Below are 18,220 nucleotides of genomic sequence, written 5' to 3' on the forward strand. Positions count from 1 at the left end.
GAAGTGGTTGGGGGGATGGAGAGGATAAAAGGTTGGAAATGGTTGGGGGGGATGCAGAGGATGAAGGATTGGATGTAACTGGGGGGATGGAGAGGATAAAAGGTTGGATGTGGCTGGGAGGATGCCAAGGTTGAAGGTTTGGATGTGGTTGGGGGATGCAGAGGATAAAAGGTTGGAAGTGTTTGGGAGAATGGAGAGGATGAAGGGTTGGATGTGGTTGGGGGATGCCAAAGATGAAAGGTGGGAAGTGGGTGGGGGGATACAGAGGATAAAAGGTTGGAAATGATTGGGGGATGCAGAGGTTGAAGGTTTGGATGTGATTGGGGGGATGGAGAGGATAAAAGGTTGCAAGTGTTTGGGGGATGCCAAGGATGAAGGTTTGGAAGTGATTGAGGGGATGGAGAGGGTGAAAGGTTGGAAGTGGTTGGGATGGAGAGGATGAAATGCTGGAAGTGGTTGGGGGATGCAGAGGATGAAGGGTTGGAAGTGGCTGGGGGGATGGAGAGGATAAAAGGTTGGAAGTGGGTGGGGGATGCAGAGGATGAGGAAGGTTTGGATGTGGTTGGGGGGCTGCACCTGAGCTGTGCCATGGGGAGAGTTTTGATGCCACCCCAGGCCCTTCCCAGCCCTGTGGGCTGCTGCAGATCCTGGGGAAGAGGTCTCAGCTCCTTTGTCCCTTTCAGCTGGGAAGATTTGGGCTCTCAGCCCTTGCCTGGGAAGTGCTGGTGGCAATTTTACTGAGTTTGATGGGATTTAAGGAGGAGCTGGGGCTGAGGTGGGCAGAGAGGAGGCTGCTCAGGCAGAGCCACGGGGGAGGAGACCCCAAGCTGTGGAGGAGAAGAGTTTTCCAACCTGGAGCAGATGCCTCCCTCTTATCCCAGGGGAATGGAGGGGATAAAACCAGTGGCTTTGGTGGTTCAGTAAAGGGCTGGCAGTGCCTCCTGCCTGGCACATCCACACAGCCACCAAAGTGCTGCCTGCAGGAGGCCTGGCAGGTGACAGGGTGACAGGGTGACAGGGTGACAGGCAGCATGGATGTGATGCTCCCACACACACCCCCACTCCCAGTGTCCCCTCTTTTCCTGCCTTTAAACATCCCTCCTTGCTGAGCCATTCCCAGGCAGCTCCTCTGCCCCATCCCTCATCCCTCTAGGGTGGGGTTTAGGGACCCCAGAAGTTTTTCCCTTTGCTTCCTCCTCTGTTCTCCATCCCTGCTGGAGACAGTTGCTTAGAAACAGCCTCCTTCTTCTTTGATATATATATTTTTTATCATTATTTCTTTTATTATATTTTAACATGGAGCTATGCAGCTCCTTAACCATCCCCTCCCCTAGACCCCACATCATGCTGCAGCCAGACCCAGGGACAAGACCCTTTAGGTCCCCCTTTCCCCTTTCAACTTGGTCCCCAAGCTGTAGCAGACACCCAGGTGCCACATGAGGATGGATCCCTGGGGGTGGTTTGCTCAGGGGGGGTTTATTTCCCTCTCCTGATGAAGAGCCCAGCCTGGCTGGCAACATCCTCAGCCTGTTTTTTAATTTTTCCTTCTCCTAAGCAAGAAAAGGGAAAAACAGAGAAGCCACAGGATGCACTGTGAGGAGAGGAACTTTCCCCAAATAGAAGCTTTTCACAGGGTTTTTTGGGGGTTTTTTTTGGGGTTTTTTTGATTTTTCACAAGGCATCAGCAGCTCTTGGTAGTGGCTGAAGCTGTGAAAGCTGCACCAAGCAGTGGGGAGCCTGGAAAGCTTTCAAGCTGCAGCTGCAGCCCCATTGCCAGCACAGAGCCCCCAAATTTGGATGGGGGGAGATGTAGGAAAAAGCTGAGCTGGTTTTTTTCCTATCCAAGCTTTTTCTGCACCGAGCAGGGTGCTAAACCCCCCGTATCCCAGCAGGAGGGTGCAGAAATCCTGGCCCCAAAGCTTGGGTTTTGCCCTGCCCCAGTTTCTCTCTACAAAAAGCCTCTCTCTGGAGATGTTCCCCAGCTCTGGGCAGGGATGCTTTGCTTGTGTAACATCTTGCAGGAGGCCTTGGCTCCTTCTGCCTTGAAATATTTAGAAAGGGAGGGATGAATCCCTGAAATCCTGCAGTGGTGGCAGGATGAGTTATCACCTGGCCCATATCAGGTGCCTGCATTTCAGGGATGGGAGGAGGAAGGGATCCAGGCCTCAATTTCCAGAGCATCCCAATCTCCTGGGATGGGAGAGATCTGCACTGGCAGGGGGATGGGAAGCACAGAAATACTTTTTGGGGCTTGTTCTAGGGATGGAAAGCAGGGAAATGTTTCTTGGGCTTGTCCTGGACCTTCCTCTCTGGTAGTGGTTGGCTCCTCACCAGCCTGGTGCCACATCCCACTCTTCCTCCTCATGGTTGGGTTGGGTTTTGGAGTTTTTCTCCTGCCTGCTGGCTCCAAATGGATGTGAAACCCCTAAAAATCCTATTTCTCCAAGCTCTTGCATCCCTGGCTGCCCACCAAGGGGTGGCTGAGCTCTCCCCCAAACCCTGCTGCTAGGGCTGGGGTGGATTTGGGGGCTGAGGAGAAAGAAAAGCTGCAAGATTTGGGGTTTTCAGAGCAGCAGAATGAAGGGGTCACTCCAATTCCACCTTCTGGGGGGATCCAGGGAATTGTGCTGGGTTTCCCAAAACCTCCATCCTTGGCAGGAGCCCTCAGCAGGTGACCTGGTGACAGGAAAGGAGGGGACAGCTCTGTTGCCCTGCCCCTTTCACAGCTTCCAAGAGGGGAAAGTTACCCAAAACCAAGGTTCTTGGTGGGCTGCTGACTCCCCCCAGGAGCCTGGGGGTACCGTGAAGGGGATGGGGAGTGGGGAGCACCTTGGGCAACTTCTGGAGAAGCCCAAACCGGGATGAGGGGGGAAGGAGAGGGCTCTGTGGGTGCCCATGGGGATGTTTTGGGGCCGGTGGTGGTGGTGGCATGGGGAGGGCAGCCCAGCCAAGAGGGACAACCCTCTCCCCGCTCAAAAAGGAGACTTTTTGGCCAGGAAATCCCTGCAGGATTTTGCCTTCCAGTCCTTAGGGTGAAAGGAGTGAGCCAGTGAAGGAGGAGCTGGGATGGGGAGCTAAAAGGGTGGCTTTTAGGATTGGAGTCCCCCCCAGGGGGTGTTTTCCCACAGCCCTCCTGCCCTCTCCTTGCAGAATCTGCCAAGAGCAAGAGATGGAAAGCCCAGGGAAAGGCAGTCCTGCCGGGAAGATGAGTGCCATGGCTCACAGCCTGTAAGTAACCCTCTTCCCTCCGTCTCCCTGCTTCCTCCACCTTCCCCACCCCTCCAGGGCATTTTGTTTTGTTTTTTTCCTGCGTCCTCCATCTCCCGGGGACTTTGCTCTTTGCTCCGTTCCCCCTCCGCCGAGGTGGAAAACTCAGAGCAAGGGTTTAGGGGCAGAGGAAAGGCAAAAAGCAGGTTCCTGCAGGTGGGGAGGGGGGAGAAAGGGGCTGCGGGAAGGGGGGGGCTGCTCTTCATCCCTCTGCAAGGTGAATAACCACTTGGTTTGGGGGGGACTTGGATGGGGAAGGGGGAGTGTGGGGGCTGAGGTGGTGGCAAAATGGTTGTTGGCTGCTCCAAGGAGCAAAAGGAAAAAGGGGGGTGCAGCCTGGAGGTTGCAGCCCCCCCCTCCCAACCCTGGGGAGCACCTGGGAGGGATGGAAATCCACCTGGGATTTAATCCTAGGGAAGTTCAACAAGGGAGGGCAAGGCCAGAACAAAGCTGGTGTTTCCACCATCCAGAGAGCTTCTTCGTTCCTTGCTGGAGAGGGGAAGGGTGCTAAGGGGTGACATGGGTGCTTGGGACCTTGTGAGGTCCCCGCTGTCACCCGTGGGCTGCCGGGTTTGGCTGGAGGAGCCTCTTTTCCTGGGAGCCAGGGTGATTAGAGAGCAGGACAGATGGGAACCCTCTGGGGAGGAGTTCAAAGAGGCTTAAATCCGAGCAAAAAGCCTTTTAATTCCAGAGGCTGAGGGAGAGGAACCGTGGCCTTGCAGCCGTGCCGTCTGTGTCCCACGCCACGCCACGCCACGGGGATGCATCAAATCAGTGTTTCTCCTCCCACGGAGCACCCGGAGCTCCAAGGAGGATGCTCCCTAAACCTTTTCCCCCCCATCACCTTCCCGGCAAAACTTCCCACTGGGAAAGGGGCGGCGGGGCCGAGGGTTTCTCCTGCGAGTGACAATCGGGCTTTTGTTTTGCCCAGCAGGGAAGGAAAGAGAGGGAGGGAGAGGGGGGGCGGGGGAAGGGAGGAAAAAGAGATTTGGCTGCCCAGAAAGCTGCCAGGAACTCTTTCTGCCACAATTAAGCACCTGCTACAAGAGAGCAAATAAGCCAAATCATGCGGCTGGCAAACAAGCTTTACGTGTTCCTTCCCCCGTGACCCACTCCAAGTAGAGGAAAAAAAAAAAAAAAAAAAGGAAAAAAAATAGCTGAAAAATCGAGCTGCAAGCTCGGCTGCTCACAGCTCCCCCGGTGCAGGGGAAGGAAGAAAAAAAAAAATTAAAAAAAAGCTGCAAAACAGCTTCACCCTGAAGCCAAAAAGCTTCAGCAGCAGCTCAAGTGTGGGGGGCAGCCTGGGAGCTGCCTATGCCCGGGTTGGAAAACCCAAAGGCTTCTTCCCCCCCTCCCCAAAATAAGCGGCTCCATCTCCTTCTGCTATGGAGAGAGAGATCCCCGTCCTGCGAGTTAGGTGAGGCTCGGGTTGGGGGGGGGGATTTGGGGGTGATGGAGAAGCGGTGTGGGGGGGGCTCTGCTGGGGGTGATGCCGAGCTGCGAGGTGGGGCGGGTGCTGAGGTTTTGACGCCGGGTGACGCCAGTTTGATCCCAGTTTGATCCCAGTGGAAAGGGATGGAGAGGCTGAGCTTAGCGTGGCTCCGGGGGGAGGATTAAGGGGGGGGGGGAAAGGCAAGGGGAAGCTTTGGGAGAGGCCACACATGATGCTGATACAGAGGGGGGGGTTGATGCCGTCCGGGTGATCGCGTGGCAAAGATGACTCTTTTTGATGAGTTTTTTATTTTTGGGTTGTTGTTATGGGGGGGGGGGGGGGATGGAAGGCAGGAGCAGAGTGTGGGGGCTGATCTTGGAGGGTGGGGATGGGGGGGGTTTCCACCCCCCCCTTCCATCCCTTTTTGCAGGTACTGGGGGAGGGCAGCATCAGGATGGGGGCTCCTCCGGCACAGCCCCCCCTCAAGGAGGGGGATATGGGGGGTGGGCACCTCATCAAGAGGAGAGGGAAAGGTGTTGAGAGGAGGAGGTAGAGAGAGGATGCAGCCCTTGCCGGGGGGGCAGGAGGAAAATGGGAAGGAGGGGGGGGAAACAGGGAGGGTGGGATGCAGGGGGGAGATGAGGGTGCAGCAGATGATGGAGGGTCAGCGGGGTGGGGGTGCTGGGTGGGGGTCCCCTGCAAGGGCAAGATGGTGACCCACGGAGTCTGGAGAAGGGGATGTGGGTCCCCAAAGTGGGGGAGGATTGATGGGGAGGGGGGGGCAGGATGGAGCCCCCTGCGAGTGAGTGCTAGGGGCAGGGTGGGGGTCCCATGCGCGGTAGGATGGGGTCCCCCACCCTGATCCCTCAGCCCCTTGCCCACCCGCAGCCCCCTGTGGGGTACCCCCCCCCATCTCTTTCCACCAATGGGCAGCGGCGAGGGGGGCGGGGGCGGGGCCTCGGGATGGGGGGGGCCGCTTGTTTTTTGTGAATGAAAGGCGGGGCGGCCCCGACTGCAGCGCGCAGGGCTCCGCGCAACGCAGCGCAGCGGGCCGCGGATGCGGAGATCGGGGCGACCGAGGTACCGGCATGGGCCCCCGAGCCCCAGGCCTTGAGCCGCGCAACGCGGCGCCGAACCTCGCCGAACCGTGCCGCGCAACTTGCGCCGTGGCCATGTCCGGAGGGGCGAGCCCGGCCCCGGCCCCTGGGAGCCGCCGCTTCGTCTGTGTTGGTGTAAGTACCGGGAATCCTCCCCCCTTCCCCTCTTTAGCTCCCCCCTCCTCTTCCTCGGCTTCTCATCCCGCTCCGCCTCCGCGCATCCTGCTCTGCGCGGGGGGCAGCGAGGGCCCGGCCTGGACCCGCCGCCCTTTTAGTGCCCCCACCCCCGGCCTGGGCGCTCCGAACCCTCCCGATGTGATGTCCCCATCCCCGACCCCTTTACAGATCGCTCTCCCTTCCCCCTTTCCCCCCTTCCTTGCAATCCCCCGCAAACCCGGCCTAGGGCCTCCCGGCCTCCTTGCAATACCCGCACCCCCGATTTGGGGGTTCCCAGCACCCCCCAACCCCTTTGCAATGCCCCCCACCCTTTCCTGGTGCTCCTCGAGCTCTTTGCAATGCTCCCTCCCCCCCCGATGTGGGGGTTCCCAGCACCCCCAAACCCCGTTACAATCCCCGCACCCATTCCCGCTGCTTCCCTCTGGAACTCCCCGCACCCGATCCCGGGGCTCCATCTCCTCCTTCCCAAACCCCGCACCTATTCCCGGTGCTCTCCGGCCTCATTGCAATGCCCCTCACCCCCCCCCCCCAAGCCACCGACCCCCGATTTGGGTGCTCCCAGCACCCCCAGCCCCTTTGCAGCTCCCGGTCCCCCGGTCCCGGTCCAGTGGTCGGTCCAGGCGGTGCCGCAGCCCGGTTCGGCTCCTTCCCCCTCCTCTCCCCGTTCCCGCACCACCTCCCGCCGCGGCCTGCACAGCCCCGGCCACCTCCGCAGGAGGGGTGAAGGGGGGGTGGGGGAAAGAAGGGGTCCCGCACCCCCAGTTTGCCCTCCCCCCCAGCCCAAAGCAGCCGGGGGGGGCTGTGATGTTCTTGTTTGGTGTTGCTGGGTTTGGGAGGTCGTCCCGTCCGTGTGTGGGGGTCCCCCCCCACCCCTTCCCCGGTTTTGGGGGGTTCTCCTCCCCTGCTGAGGTGCGGGATGGAGGATTTGGAGCCTGGGGGGTTGCTAGGAGACGGCTCCCGGGGTGATGGTGCAGTTGCCTTGGCAACCGCGGGCCGGGCGGCTTGGAAGGAGCAATTTTGGGGTTCTCCTTGGGGGAGGTGGGGGGGTGGGATGGGAATTGGGTGCTTGTTGTTTGGGGGGGCTGCGGAGGGCTGGGAGAACAGAGTTGGGGGGAGGGGAGGAGAGGGGGCTGCTGGCTGGAGCAGTCCTGCTCCCCAGGGAAGGGTTTTTTGGGGAGGGGGAGCTCTGATCATTTGGCATCTTCTGTGTGTGTGGGGGGGGTTTGGAGCCAGCCCTGGGAGCCAGGGGAAGGTGGGGAGGAGGGTGTGTGCTGAAATTGTCCCTTCAAAGAGGCTCAGCCCCTTCCCGGGGTGATGTCTCCTGGGTGGGGGGGCTACGAGCCACCCCCTTGGGGCCACCAGGGTTTACCAAGGGGCTTCTGCTTCCATCAGAACTCAGATTTTGTGCCCTCTGCTGTCCCCCCCCCCTCCTTCCAGGCACTGATCCCCTGAGGATTTAGCCCCTAATTTCCTCCCACCACCCGGACTTTCTCCCAAGTCCCTGGTTCTGAGCTGAGCTCCTGGGCTTGGGGCAAGCATCCAAAGTGGCAGCCGCAGTTTTGTCACCTCCTTGTGCCTTCCCCTCCCCTTCTGAATGAGCTGGGCTGGCTTGGGAACACGCCTGGCCCTAAAAATAACTGCAGAGAAGCTCCTCCAGCAGCTCCCCCAGAGATCTCCTGGCCTTGATCCTGGCAGGAGCACAGGGAACCAGGGATGGAGGTGGATGGAGGGAGATGTGTGAGATGGAAGCAACTTTCCAGGGGCTAACAGGGAAGGAGAGAACCTGCCCTGAGTCCTTTTAGTGTCCTGAGGAGGTTGTTATTCCCAGCTGGACATGTCCTCCCTTGGCTGTGCCCTCCCTTCATCCCAAAGGATGGAGAGGATGCACCCCAAAGGATGGGGGGGGTGCAGCCCAAAGGGTGAGGGGATGCATCCCAAAGGATGGAGAGGATGCATCCCAAAGGGTGAGGGGATGCATCCCAAAGGATTGGGGAGATGCAGCCCGAAGGATGGAGAGGATGCATCCCAAAGGGTGAGGGGATGCATCCCAAAGGGTGAGAGGATGCATCCCAAAGGATTGGGGAGATGCAGCCCGAAGGATGGAGAGGATGCATCCCAAAGGGTGAGGGGATGCATCCCAAAGGATGAGGAGGGGATGCATCCCAAAGGATGGGGGAGATGCAGCCCAAAGGGTGAGGGGATGCATCCCAAAGGGTGAGGGGGTGCACCCCAAAGGATGGGGGAGATGCAGCCCAAAGGATGGAGGGGGTGCATCCCAAAGGATGGGGGAGATGCACCCCAAAGGGTGAGGGGATGCACCCCAAAGGGTGAGGGGGTGCACCCCAAAGGATGGGGGAGATGCAGCCCAAAGGATGGAGGGGGTGCATCCCAAAGGGTGGAGGGGATGCATCCCAAAGGGTGGAGGGGATGCAGCCCAAAGGGTACAGGGCATGCATCCCAAAGGGTGAGGGGATGCACCCCAAAGGGTGAGAGGATGCATCCCAAAGGGTGCAGGGCGTGCATCCTAAAGGATGGAGGGGATGCATCCCAAAGGATGGAGGGGATGCATCCCAAAGTGTGAGGGGATGCATCCAAAAGGATGGGGGAGATGCACCCCGAAGGGTGAGGGGATGCATCCCAAAGGATGGGGGAGATGCACCCTGAAGGGTGAGGAGATGCCTCCCAAAGGGTACAGGGCATGCATCCCAAAGGATGGAGGGGATGCATCCCAAAGGGTGAGGGGATGCATCCCAAAGGGTTAGGGAATGCATCCCAAAGGATGGAGGGGATGTGGCCTGTGGTGCCAACCACTCCAAGAACTTTTCCCTTGGGACCAGCTGATGGTTCTTAGCCCAAAGCCACCTGGATTTGTGCCACCCTCCTTCCCCACCCACCTTGCCCACGGGGCCCAATCCCTCTCCTCTGGGTTGCTGCAGCCAGGTGTGCTCGCAGAGCTCAGGGAAGGGAGGTGCTAACATTGGGAAGTCCTTGCCAGGCTTGGGATTTTTAGGGAGCTGGCGTGCCAGGGCTCGTTGCCATGGTTACTGGAATATTTTTTTTTGTGTGTGTGTGTGTTGTTTTTGTTTTTTTTTTTTTTGCTCCCCGTGCCTTTGTGCTGGTGGTTTATTATAGCAGGAAGGGGAAAGAAATCTGCAGCTTTGGGAAGCTGAGAGCAATTGGGATGTGGTGGGTTTGTGGTTTGGTTGGTTTGGTTTTTTATCCTTTTCCCTTTTCCTCTATCTCCTCCCTGCTCTTTCCCCCCCTCCCTGGAAAGCTCATAAATCCTTGGCTTATTGCTGGGGTAAGTTAATTCTGGGGGATTTAGGGTCTGAGGAGCATACCTGCTTGCAGGAGCTGGGTGCTCAGCAGCACCCACAACCCCAGCACCCATCCTGGGTGGGGAGGGGGGAGCAGGATTTGTGCTGTGCTGGGAGGTGGGTGATGCTGGGAGCCTTCCTGGTGCCTGCTGAGCCTGATGGAAATGAAATGAGTTCTTCTGGGATTTTGGGGGGGCAAAATATCCCCCTTCTGGGAAGGGGGTAGGGAAAAGGAGGCCAGGTCAGTGTCAAGGGACAGAGCTGGTGCTCCAGAGGCAGCTGTAGAGGGGGTTGGAGGGATCTGGAAGCTTCGCTTGGAAATGCTGGAGAGATAGAAAGGGGAAAGAAGGAGGAGGGAAAAGGAAAGAAAAGGGAAATAAGTAAATAAATAAATTATAATAATAATAATAAAAAAAAAGCCTCCTCTCACATGAACAAGCATGAGCCAGGCCCAGAGAGACAGGGAGGGAGGAATCTGAGGCAGGACACGTGTCTGATGCGCGGCAGAGCAACGCACGCTGCCACCAGAACATGAAAATTTAAAGGGGACTGGAAGGGAACGTGAGACAGGGAGCAGGGAGCAGCTGCCTTCCCTCCCTGCCTGCCTGCCTTCTTTCTTTCCATGCCTTCCCTCTTTCCTTGCCTTCCCTTCCTCCTTCCTTCCTTCCCTCCTTCCTTTCCTTCCCTCCTTCCTTTCCTTCCCTCCTTCCCTTCCTTCCCTCCTTCCCTTCCTTCCCTCCTTCCCTTCCTTCTCCCTCCCTTCTTCTCCCTCCCTTCTTCTCCCTCCCTTCTTCTCCCTCCCTCCTTCTCCCTCCCTCCTTCTCCCTCCCTCCTTCTCCCTCCCTCCTTCTCCCTCCCTCCTTCTCCCTCCCTCCTTCTCCCTCCCTCCTTCTCCCTCCCTCCTTCTCCCTCCCTCCTTCTCCCTCCTTCCCTTTCCCTCCTTCCCTTTCCCTCCTTCCCTTTCCCTCCTTCCCTTTCCCTCCTTCCCTTTCCCTCCTTCCCTTTCCCTCCTTCCCTTTCCCTCCTTCCTTTTCCCTCCTTCCCTTCCCTCCTTCCCTCCTTCCTCACCCTTCTTCCCTTCCCCACCTCCCTGTCCCTCCAGGACTCCAAGCAGGATTCTCAGCATCCTCTGCTTGCTTCACACTCCCCCCTCCCCATTGCTCCTCGACATCCCATCCAACCTCCTTTATCTCCAGGATACTTTCTCACCCCCTTGGCATCATTCCCACCCCTTGCAGGTCCCAATTAATGGATTCTGACATGGATTATGAGAGGCCAAACGTAGAAACCATCAAGTGTGTCGTGGTGGGGGACAACGCCGTGGGCAAGACCCGGCTCATCTGCGCCCGCGCCTGCAACGCCACCCTGACCCAGTACCAGCTCCTGGCCACCCACGTCCCCACCGTCTGGGCCATCGACCAGTACCGAGTCTGCCAGGAGGTGAGGAGAATGGGACAGGGATTCTGGGGTGGCTCCTGGGAGCTCGGAGGTGATGGGAGTCGGATCTTCCCCGCAGGATGCGGTGGGGATGGCTCTGCTGCTGGCGGGATGAAGGGGCTGAGGAGTTGGATTGGTGGTTGTGTTCCTGCAGGTGCTGGAGCGTTCCCGGGACGTGGTGGATGATGTCAGTGTGTCCTTGAGGCTCTGGGACACCTTTGGTGACCACCACAAGGACAGACGCTTCGCCTATGGCAGGTAGGGGAGAGGCAGAGCCCGGAGGAGAGAGGGAGGAGAAAACCAGGTCGGTTCCATCCGTCCCCAAGCTGTCCCTTGAGCCTCTTTTCATCCTGGCAGGTCTGACGTGGTGGTTTTGTGCTTCTCCATCGCCAACCCCAACTCCTTGCACCACGTGAAGACCATGTGGTACCCCGAGATCAAACACTTCTGTCCCCGGGCCCCTGTCATCCTGGTGGGCTGCCAGCTCGACCTGCGCTACGCGGACCTGGAGGCCGTCAACCGGGCACGGCGCCCCTTGGCCAGGTGGGGTTTTTCTGCTCCTGAGGCTTTTGGTCAAGGTTTATCACTGGCCTGGCAATTAAAACCATAGGACAGATGTTCTCATTAATCCCCCTCTCCTCCCTGATAAAGAAAGGAGGGAGACTGATGGGTTGGAAACGGAACTACTCGGCTTTAATGGAGCAGTAAGGATAAAAAGGAAAGAATGACTAAATCTGTACAAATATACAGGAGAATTGATCCCATGTTCCTCCCCCTTTTCCCCCAATAACTCTCAGGTCATCCCCGAGGCTGCAGGGCAGCCCTGGGAAAGTCTAGGATGGAATCCTGGAGTTTGCAGCAGTTGGGAGCTGGAGGCAGGAACACACAGATCCAGGCTGGGATGGATCAGGAGCACAGGCAGAGGAAGGGATGGAATCCTCCCAGGATGCTGAAGGAAGCAAGGAGAGGGGAGGAAGGGGAAGCAGGAAGGGGTTTGAGCCTGGTGATCCCTCATATTTATCCTGAGTATGAGGTGGATGGGATGGGATCTTCTGTTTGGTCAATTTTGGCATCTGTCTTGTCTGTTCCTTCCCAAAGGAAGGTTTCAGGTGGGACTTTTTACTCCTCTTTCTGGGGAGCAAAATTTTCCTCAGAGCTGAGCAGTGGCCTTGGTTCTACATCTCAGTCTCTAGCAGTAACTCTCACCATGGAGTTATCATCCCAGCAGCCAACACTGTCTGAGAGACTTGTGAAGAAACTCCTGACAGGAGACTGAGCAGCAAATCACAAGACAGAAAATGATTTTATCCCGGCCCAAACCAGCACAGCTCTCTCCTCTCCCTGCATTTTTAAGCTCCCTTCACCCTTTCCTTTCTCCTCTTAGGCCAATCAAACCTAATGAGATCCTCCCCCCGGAGAAGGGGAGGGAGGTGGCCAAGGAGCTGGGGATCCCCTATTACGAGACCAGCGTGGTGGCCCAGTTTGGCATCAAGGATGTTTTTGACAACGCCATCCGTGCTGCCCTCATCTCCCGCCGTCACCTCCAGTTCTGGAAGTCCCACCTCCGGAACGTTCAGAGACCTTTGCTCCAAGCCCCTTTCCTTCCCCCTAAACCCCCTCCTCCCATCATCATGGTCCCCGACCCCCCTTCCAACAACGAGGAGCGCCCGGCTCACCTCTTGGAGGATCCCCTGTGCGCGGACGTCATCCTGGTGCTGCAAGAGAAGATCAAAATCTACGCACACAAGATCTACCTCTCCACCTCCTCCTCCAAGTTCTACGACCTTTTCCTCATGGATCTGAGCCAGGAGGAGCAGCAGGGAACCGCCGGGCAGGGTTTCGGGGCGAGCGTCACCGCCGGGCACGGCTTCGGGGCGGCGGGCGCCGAGCGGGTGCTGCAGCAGCAGGAGGAGAGGCACCACGGGAGGGATTTCCTCCTCCGAGCTGCCAGTTTTGATATCTGTGAGAGCACGGAGGAAACGGGCTCCGGGCAGAGGAAAGCGTGCCTTAGAGCTTCCACCAGTGATGGGATCCTGCGGGGAGAACGCTACGAAAAGGGGGAGAGGGGGCTGCGGAGGGGAAGGGATCTCTCCTCGTGGAGCAGGGCTTTCACCAGCATCCAGGAGGAGATGGCAGAAGATCCCTTGACCTACAAGTCCAAGCTGATGGTGGTGGTGAAGATGGATGCTTCCATCCAAGCGGGTCCTTTCCGGGCTGTCTTGAAGTATCTGTACACGGGGGAGTTGGATGAGAAGGAGAGGGACCTGATGCACATCGCTCACATCGCTGAGCTCCTGGAGGTCTTTGACCTCCGGATGATGGTGGCAAACATCCTCAACAACGAGGCTTTCATGAACCAGGAGATCACCAAAGCCTTCCACGTCCGGAGGACCAACCGGGTGAAGGAATGCTTGGCCAAGGGGACTTTCTCAGGTACAACTCCGGGATGAGGGAGAAGAAAACCTCCCCAGCACCTTTCATCCCTTGGGGTGGATGGTGGGTGGATGGATGATGGATGGTAGAGGTATGGATGATGGAGGGAGGGAGGGAGGGAGGGAGGGAGGGAGGGAGGAAGGGAGGGAGGGAGGGAGGGAGGGATGGGTGGATGGTGGAGGGATGGATGGTGGAAGGATGGTGGAAGGATGGTGGAGGGATGGTGGATAGATGATGGATGGTGGAGGGATGGATGATGGATGGGTGGATGGATGGATGGGTGGGTGGATGGATGGATGGATGGATGGATGGGGGATGGATGGATGGGGGGCTGGGAGCTCTCCTGCCTTTGCCATGGGTCAGCAGGCACTGCCTCACCTTCCCCTGTTTGGTTGTATCCTGCATTTCAGGGTTGGTTTGTTTTGTTTTGGGTTTTTTTTAAGCCTTTTTTATTTTTTCCTCCAGAAAGTGTGAGTGCAGAGCCCTTCCCTGGGGTTTCCTGCTCCTCAGCTCACTGTTTATTTATAGGAAAGCAGAAAGGGGACTTCCTTTCCCCCCAGGGCCCAGATTTTCCCCGAGTCAGCTGATTTCTGAAGGAGCATCAATGCCCTTGGTAGGATTTCCCTGGCCCCAGCTTCCTGCTGAGCACCACGGGCCCCAGGGTGCCATCCCCAGGGGAGGGGGGTGTGAATGTCCCAGCCTCCCTCTGACTGAATTTGTTTCCTGAGGGTGGAAGTTGTCACTGTCAGGGGACAGATGTGTCCTGGCAAGGAGAGGGCACCTCAGGGAGAAGCCCTGCTCCAGGCTGGAAAGGGGGTGGGAGATCCCCAGCGTCCCTCCTGGCTCTCCCAAAACCTCAAGCTTGGGAGGGACATTTGATTCCTGGGTTTTCCCCTTTTTCCTGAGGAAAATCCCTTAGGAGAGCTGGGGTCTCCCATCAGGACCCTTCCCTGAGCATCTCTTGAGCCACTGGAAGATGCTGGGGAAGCAAACCAGAGATCTTGAGGAGAAATTCCAGGATATTCCAAAGCTCTGTCCCTTTCCCCGAGATGTTTTGTGGCAAGGGGTGGCCAAGCCTCAGGGGATGGGGATGGTCCTGGTAACATCCCTCTGCTTGTCCCCAGATGTCACCTTCGTGCTGGATGATGGTGCTATCAGTGCTCACAAGCCCCTGCTCATCTCCAGCTGTGACTGGATGGCTGCAATGTTTGGAGGTCCCTTCGTGGAGAGCTCCACCAACGAGGTGAGGAGCAAACCCCACGGATCTGTCCTCAGGAAGGGGGTGGGACAGCCTGGGGACAGCAGTGGGGTGACAAGTGACGTGTGTCCTGCAGGTGGCACTTCCTTACACCAGCAAGAGCTGCATGAGGGCAGTGCTGGAGTACCTCTACACGGGGCAGTTCAGCTCCAGCCCTGACCTGGATGACATGAAGCTCATCATCCTCGCCAACCGCCTCTGCCTCCCACACTTGGTGGCTCTCACTGGTGAGAGTGGGGATGGGGGTCCCCAAATTTGGTGGCAGCAGCACGGTGACAGCTGTCACCCTCTCCCAGCTGCCCTCTTCACCCTTTTGTCCTCTCCCTTCTTCCCCCTCCAGAGCAGTACACGGTCACGGGCCTGATGGAGGCAGCACAGATGATGGTGGACATCGATGGGGATGTCCTGGTGTTCCTGGAGCTGGCTCAGGTAGGATGGGATGGGGAGAGGTCCCTGTGCCAGGAGGGATAGGGATGGGGAGAGATCCCTGTGCAAGTAGGGTTAAGGATGGGGAGAGATCCCTGTACCAGTAGGGATAGGGATGGGGAGAGGTCCCTGTGCCAGAAGGGATGGGGATAGGGAGAGATCCCCATGCCAGTAGGGATAAGGATAGGGAGAAATCCCTGTGCCAGTAGGGATAGGGATGGGGAGAGGTCCCTGTGCCAGTAGGGACAGGGATAGGGAGAGGTCCCTATACCAATAGGGATGGGGATAGGGATAGATCCCTGTGCCTACTGTAGGGATAAGGAGAGGTCCCTGTGCCAGTAGGGATGGGGAGAGGTCCCTGTACCAGTAGAGATAAGGATAGGGAGAGATCCCCATGCCAGTAGGGATGGGGATGGGGATGGGGAGAGGTGCTGGGTGATGCCTCATGGCTGAGTCCAGGAGCTCCGGAGGGAGCTGATGTCCTGATGGAGAAGAAGACAACCAGGTCTTGGGTATCCATGGAGGAAAAGGGCAAATCTCTCTCCTGCTTCTCTGCTGGTCCATCCTGTGGTGGATCTGAGGTGGGCTCCCCTCTTTTCCAGTTCCACTGTGCCTACCAGCTGGCTGACTGGTGCCTCCATCACATCTGCACCAACTACAACAACGTCTGCCGCAAGTTCCCCCGGGACATGAAGGCCATGTCAGGAGGTGAGTGTGGGCTCAGGGTGAGCTGAGAAGGAGGATGGGGGGATGCCAGCAATGCCCTCACCTCCTTTTCCTCCCTCACCCCCTTTTTCCTCCCTGCAGAAAACCAGGAATACTTCGAGAAGCACCGCTGGCCGCCGGTGTGGTACCTGAAGGAGGAGGATCACTACCAGCGGGCGAGGAAGGAGCGGGAGAAGGAAGATTATCTCCATCTCAAAAGGCAGCCCAAGAGGAGGTGGCTCTTCTGGAACGCCTCCTCCTCTCCTTCCTCCTCTCCTTCATCGTCGGCAGCCACAGCCTCCTCTTCTTCCTCCTCCTCCTCCTCCTCGGCTGTGGTTTGAAAGCCCGTCCTTGCCCCAGCTCCAGCATCCCTGGGAAGAGACGGAGAGGAGGAGGAGGAGGAAGAGGAGGAAGGGGGGGATGACCTGCCCCAGCACCAGGCACGGAGCAGATGCCACCAGAAGATGAGGTGGTGGCAGCAGGGAGCCCCCGTGGAGGGGCTCAGGGTTGGGTGCCAGCCCCAGAGCTGCTCCTGGAGCCCTGCTCGCCCCACGCCGCGGCTGCCAGCACTGCAGAGCCCGAGGAGCAGGAGAAACTCATGTTTACAGGAGCATGAGGGCTGTGTTTTGGTTTCATTTTGGGTTTGGTTTTTTGTTTGTTGCTTTTTTTTTTTTGTTGGTTTTTTTGGGAGGGGAACATCAGCCTGAGGAAGAAGCAAACCCATCAAACCCATCCCGCTTCCTACTCCAAGCCGTAAGCAGAAGCTGGGGGGTTATGGTTGGGTTTTCCCACAGCATCTCCCCCCCCCCGAGGCAGCCAGAGCTGCTGAGGGGTGGATCCTGTCCCCCTTTTTGATTTGCAACAAGCAGGCAGGGTGCAGGGGACTGCAGCATCCCTCTGTTTTGCTGACAAGTCCTAATTCAGGGAGCAGGAGGGGACAGGAGTCCTCTCCTCCCTGCCTCCAACTTGTCATTTTTTTTATAAAAAGAAAACTTGCAGCAAAAAAAACCCAAACAAACCTGACAACCCAACCACCCCAAACCCACACCAGAAACCAACCCCAGGCCTTGGGCTTGGGATTTGAGCCTGGCTTGGGAGGCTCCATTGTAATAAATGGAATTTTAAAAGCCCAGCGTGGTCCCTGTCTGTTTGGGAGGAAGCAGCTGGACAGGGGGCACCTTTTTTGCCCTGTTTGGGGTGACACCCACACCCCCCCCATGCCAGCTCTCCCTGGAAGGACAGGGACAGAAGGATCCAGCTCTCAAATAAAGCCACTAAGAGGTGGCTTTGCCACTTTGCATGTCCCACTTGTGTCCTCGTAGCTGCACGAAGGCAGCAGATACCTGGCAGGAGAAAGCAGTGAGGGAAGGGCAGAGCCACCCCCCCGGGGAGGTTTTGTAGGATTTTCAGGCAGGGAGGGACCCAAAACTCTCCTCACCCTCCCCAGCCAGGAAGGGGAAAGCTCCTTTGAGCCTGCTGCTGGAGCAAGGATGCTCCCAACAGGGTCCCCTTCCTGCTCTGCATTGCTCCTTGTCCCAGCTGGCCTCAGGAGAGCATCTTGGAGTCACTTCTTCCACATCCTCATCCTCAAATCATGGATGCAGGAGCAGAGCTGCAGCTCCAGCCACTTCTCACTCTCATGTTTTCACCCTTTGCAGCACCAGGGAGCAGGTAGGATGTGCAAGTTGGGGTTGTTTTTTCTTTTTAGTTTGTTTGTTTGTTTTTTCTCTTTCAAATCTGGGCACTTCCCATTGCTTCCAAGTCCTCTTTCCCTGGACCTGAACCTGTGTGTCCCAAAACTAAACCCTGCATGTGCCAGGCTCTGCAGGAGCTCCCTCCCCAGGTCTGCATGCTTGGGAGGCACAAAAATGGGGGAAAAAAAGGTCACTGAGAGCTCCTGCTTTTTAGCACTTGAAAAATTCCCTGTGCTACTGATAAAACCCAGGGGGGGAGGATGGCAGGCAGCTCCCAGGGTTTTCCTGGAGCAAGCAGAGCCTTTTTTTTCCTCACCAAGCATTGCATGGATTTGCAAAGCAGCTATTGCAACACAGAGCCCTGGCTCAGTGCAGCCAGAGGAGGGAGCACCATGGCCCAGAAGCAGCAGCACTTGGCCCCCGGGGGGTCCCCACCCCCCCTGTGTGCTCAAGGGACTGAGATTTCAGCCTCCTCCTTTTTTCCAGGTGGCTGAAGATCATGGGACTCACGGTGGGAGGTGTAAAAGCAGAGCTGGGGTTTGCTGCTGAGGAGTTTTTCCCTGGGGCAGGAGCATCATGGGTGGGGAATGTTCGTGGAGCAGGTGCTGAGCTCCCCTTTGGTGCCCACTGAAACCTAGAACAGAGCATGGGCAGAGGAAAGCTGGGGGAGGAATAAAAAAAAAAAAGAAATAAATCAAAGATATCAGGAAAGGTTATTTTTTAAAAAATAAAATAGAAAAAAAAAACCAAGCTTATTCTTCCTTTATGTAAATTGAAAGAACAAACTGGCTGGGCCAGAGCCACCTCTGAAAATAAACAACCACACATAGTAAAAAAAAAAAAAAACAAACCTATTTTTTTATTAGGAATTAAGGTAATACCTCTGTATGTTTACAATTACTAAATAAATATATAAATACAAGGTTTCTGCTTGTGTTTTTTAAGTGTGAGGAGGGAGGAGCCCAGGGTAGCCCTGG

The 18,220-nt window shown here is 57.2% G+C and overlaps 1 protein-coding gene across 2 annotated transcripts; it reads left to right on the forward strand.

Annotated features, from left to right (window-relative positions):
- The first annotated feature begins 3,169 nt into the window (after positions 1-3,169).
- RHOBTB2 (Rho related BTB domain containing 2) lies at positions 3,170-18,160 on the forward strand. Of its 2 annotated transcripts, none has more exons than XM_008499483.2 (10): positions 3,170-3,228; positions 10,529-10,730; positions 10,882-10,985; positions 11,085-11,270; positions 12,112-13,160; positions 14,285-14,403; positions 14,495-14,645; positions 14,759-14,847; positions 15,447-15,552; positions 15,652-17,374. In XM_008499483.2, exons 1-10 carry the CDS (start codon positions 3,170-3,172, stop codon positions 15,888-15,890), a joined length of 2,304 nt encoding a protein of 767 aa, XP_008497705.2. In that variant the 3' UTR covers positions 15,891-17,374. The 2 variants fall into 2 exon arrangements, with proteins under 2 accessions (XP_008497705.2, XP_030319864.1); XM_030464004.1 differs by lacking the exon at positions 3,170-3,228 and adding an exon at positions 5,695-5,931 and having other exon boundaries at positions 15,652-18,160.
- The last annotated feature ends 60 nt before the right edge of the window (positions 18,161-18,220 follow it).

Source organism: Calypte anna, chromosome 22, assembly GCF_003957555.1.
Source record: "Calypte anna isolate BGI_N300 chromosome 22, bCalAnn1_v1.p, whole genome shotgun sequence".
NCBI classification, from domain to species: Eukaryota; Metazoa; Chordata; class Aves; order Apodiformes; family Trochilidae; genus Calypte; species Calypte anna.

What these genes read in the sequence shown, in the direction of transcription:
- RHOBTB2 (XM_008499483.2), top strand. Translation starts at nt 3,170, where the DNA reads ATGGAAAGCCCAGGGAAAGGCAGTCCTGCCGGGAAGATGAGTGCCATG. An exon ending in AGACGCTTCGCCTATGGCAG is followed by an intron (nt 10,986 to 11,084) that starts GTAGGGGAGAGG and finishes TCATCCTGGCAG; the next exon opens with GTCTGACGTGGTGGTTTTGT. An exon ending in ACACTTGGTGGCTCTCACTG is followed by an intron (nt 14,646 to 14,758) that starts GTGAGAGTGGGG and finishes TTCCCCCTCCAG; the next exon opens with AGCAGTACACGGTCACGGGC.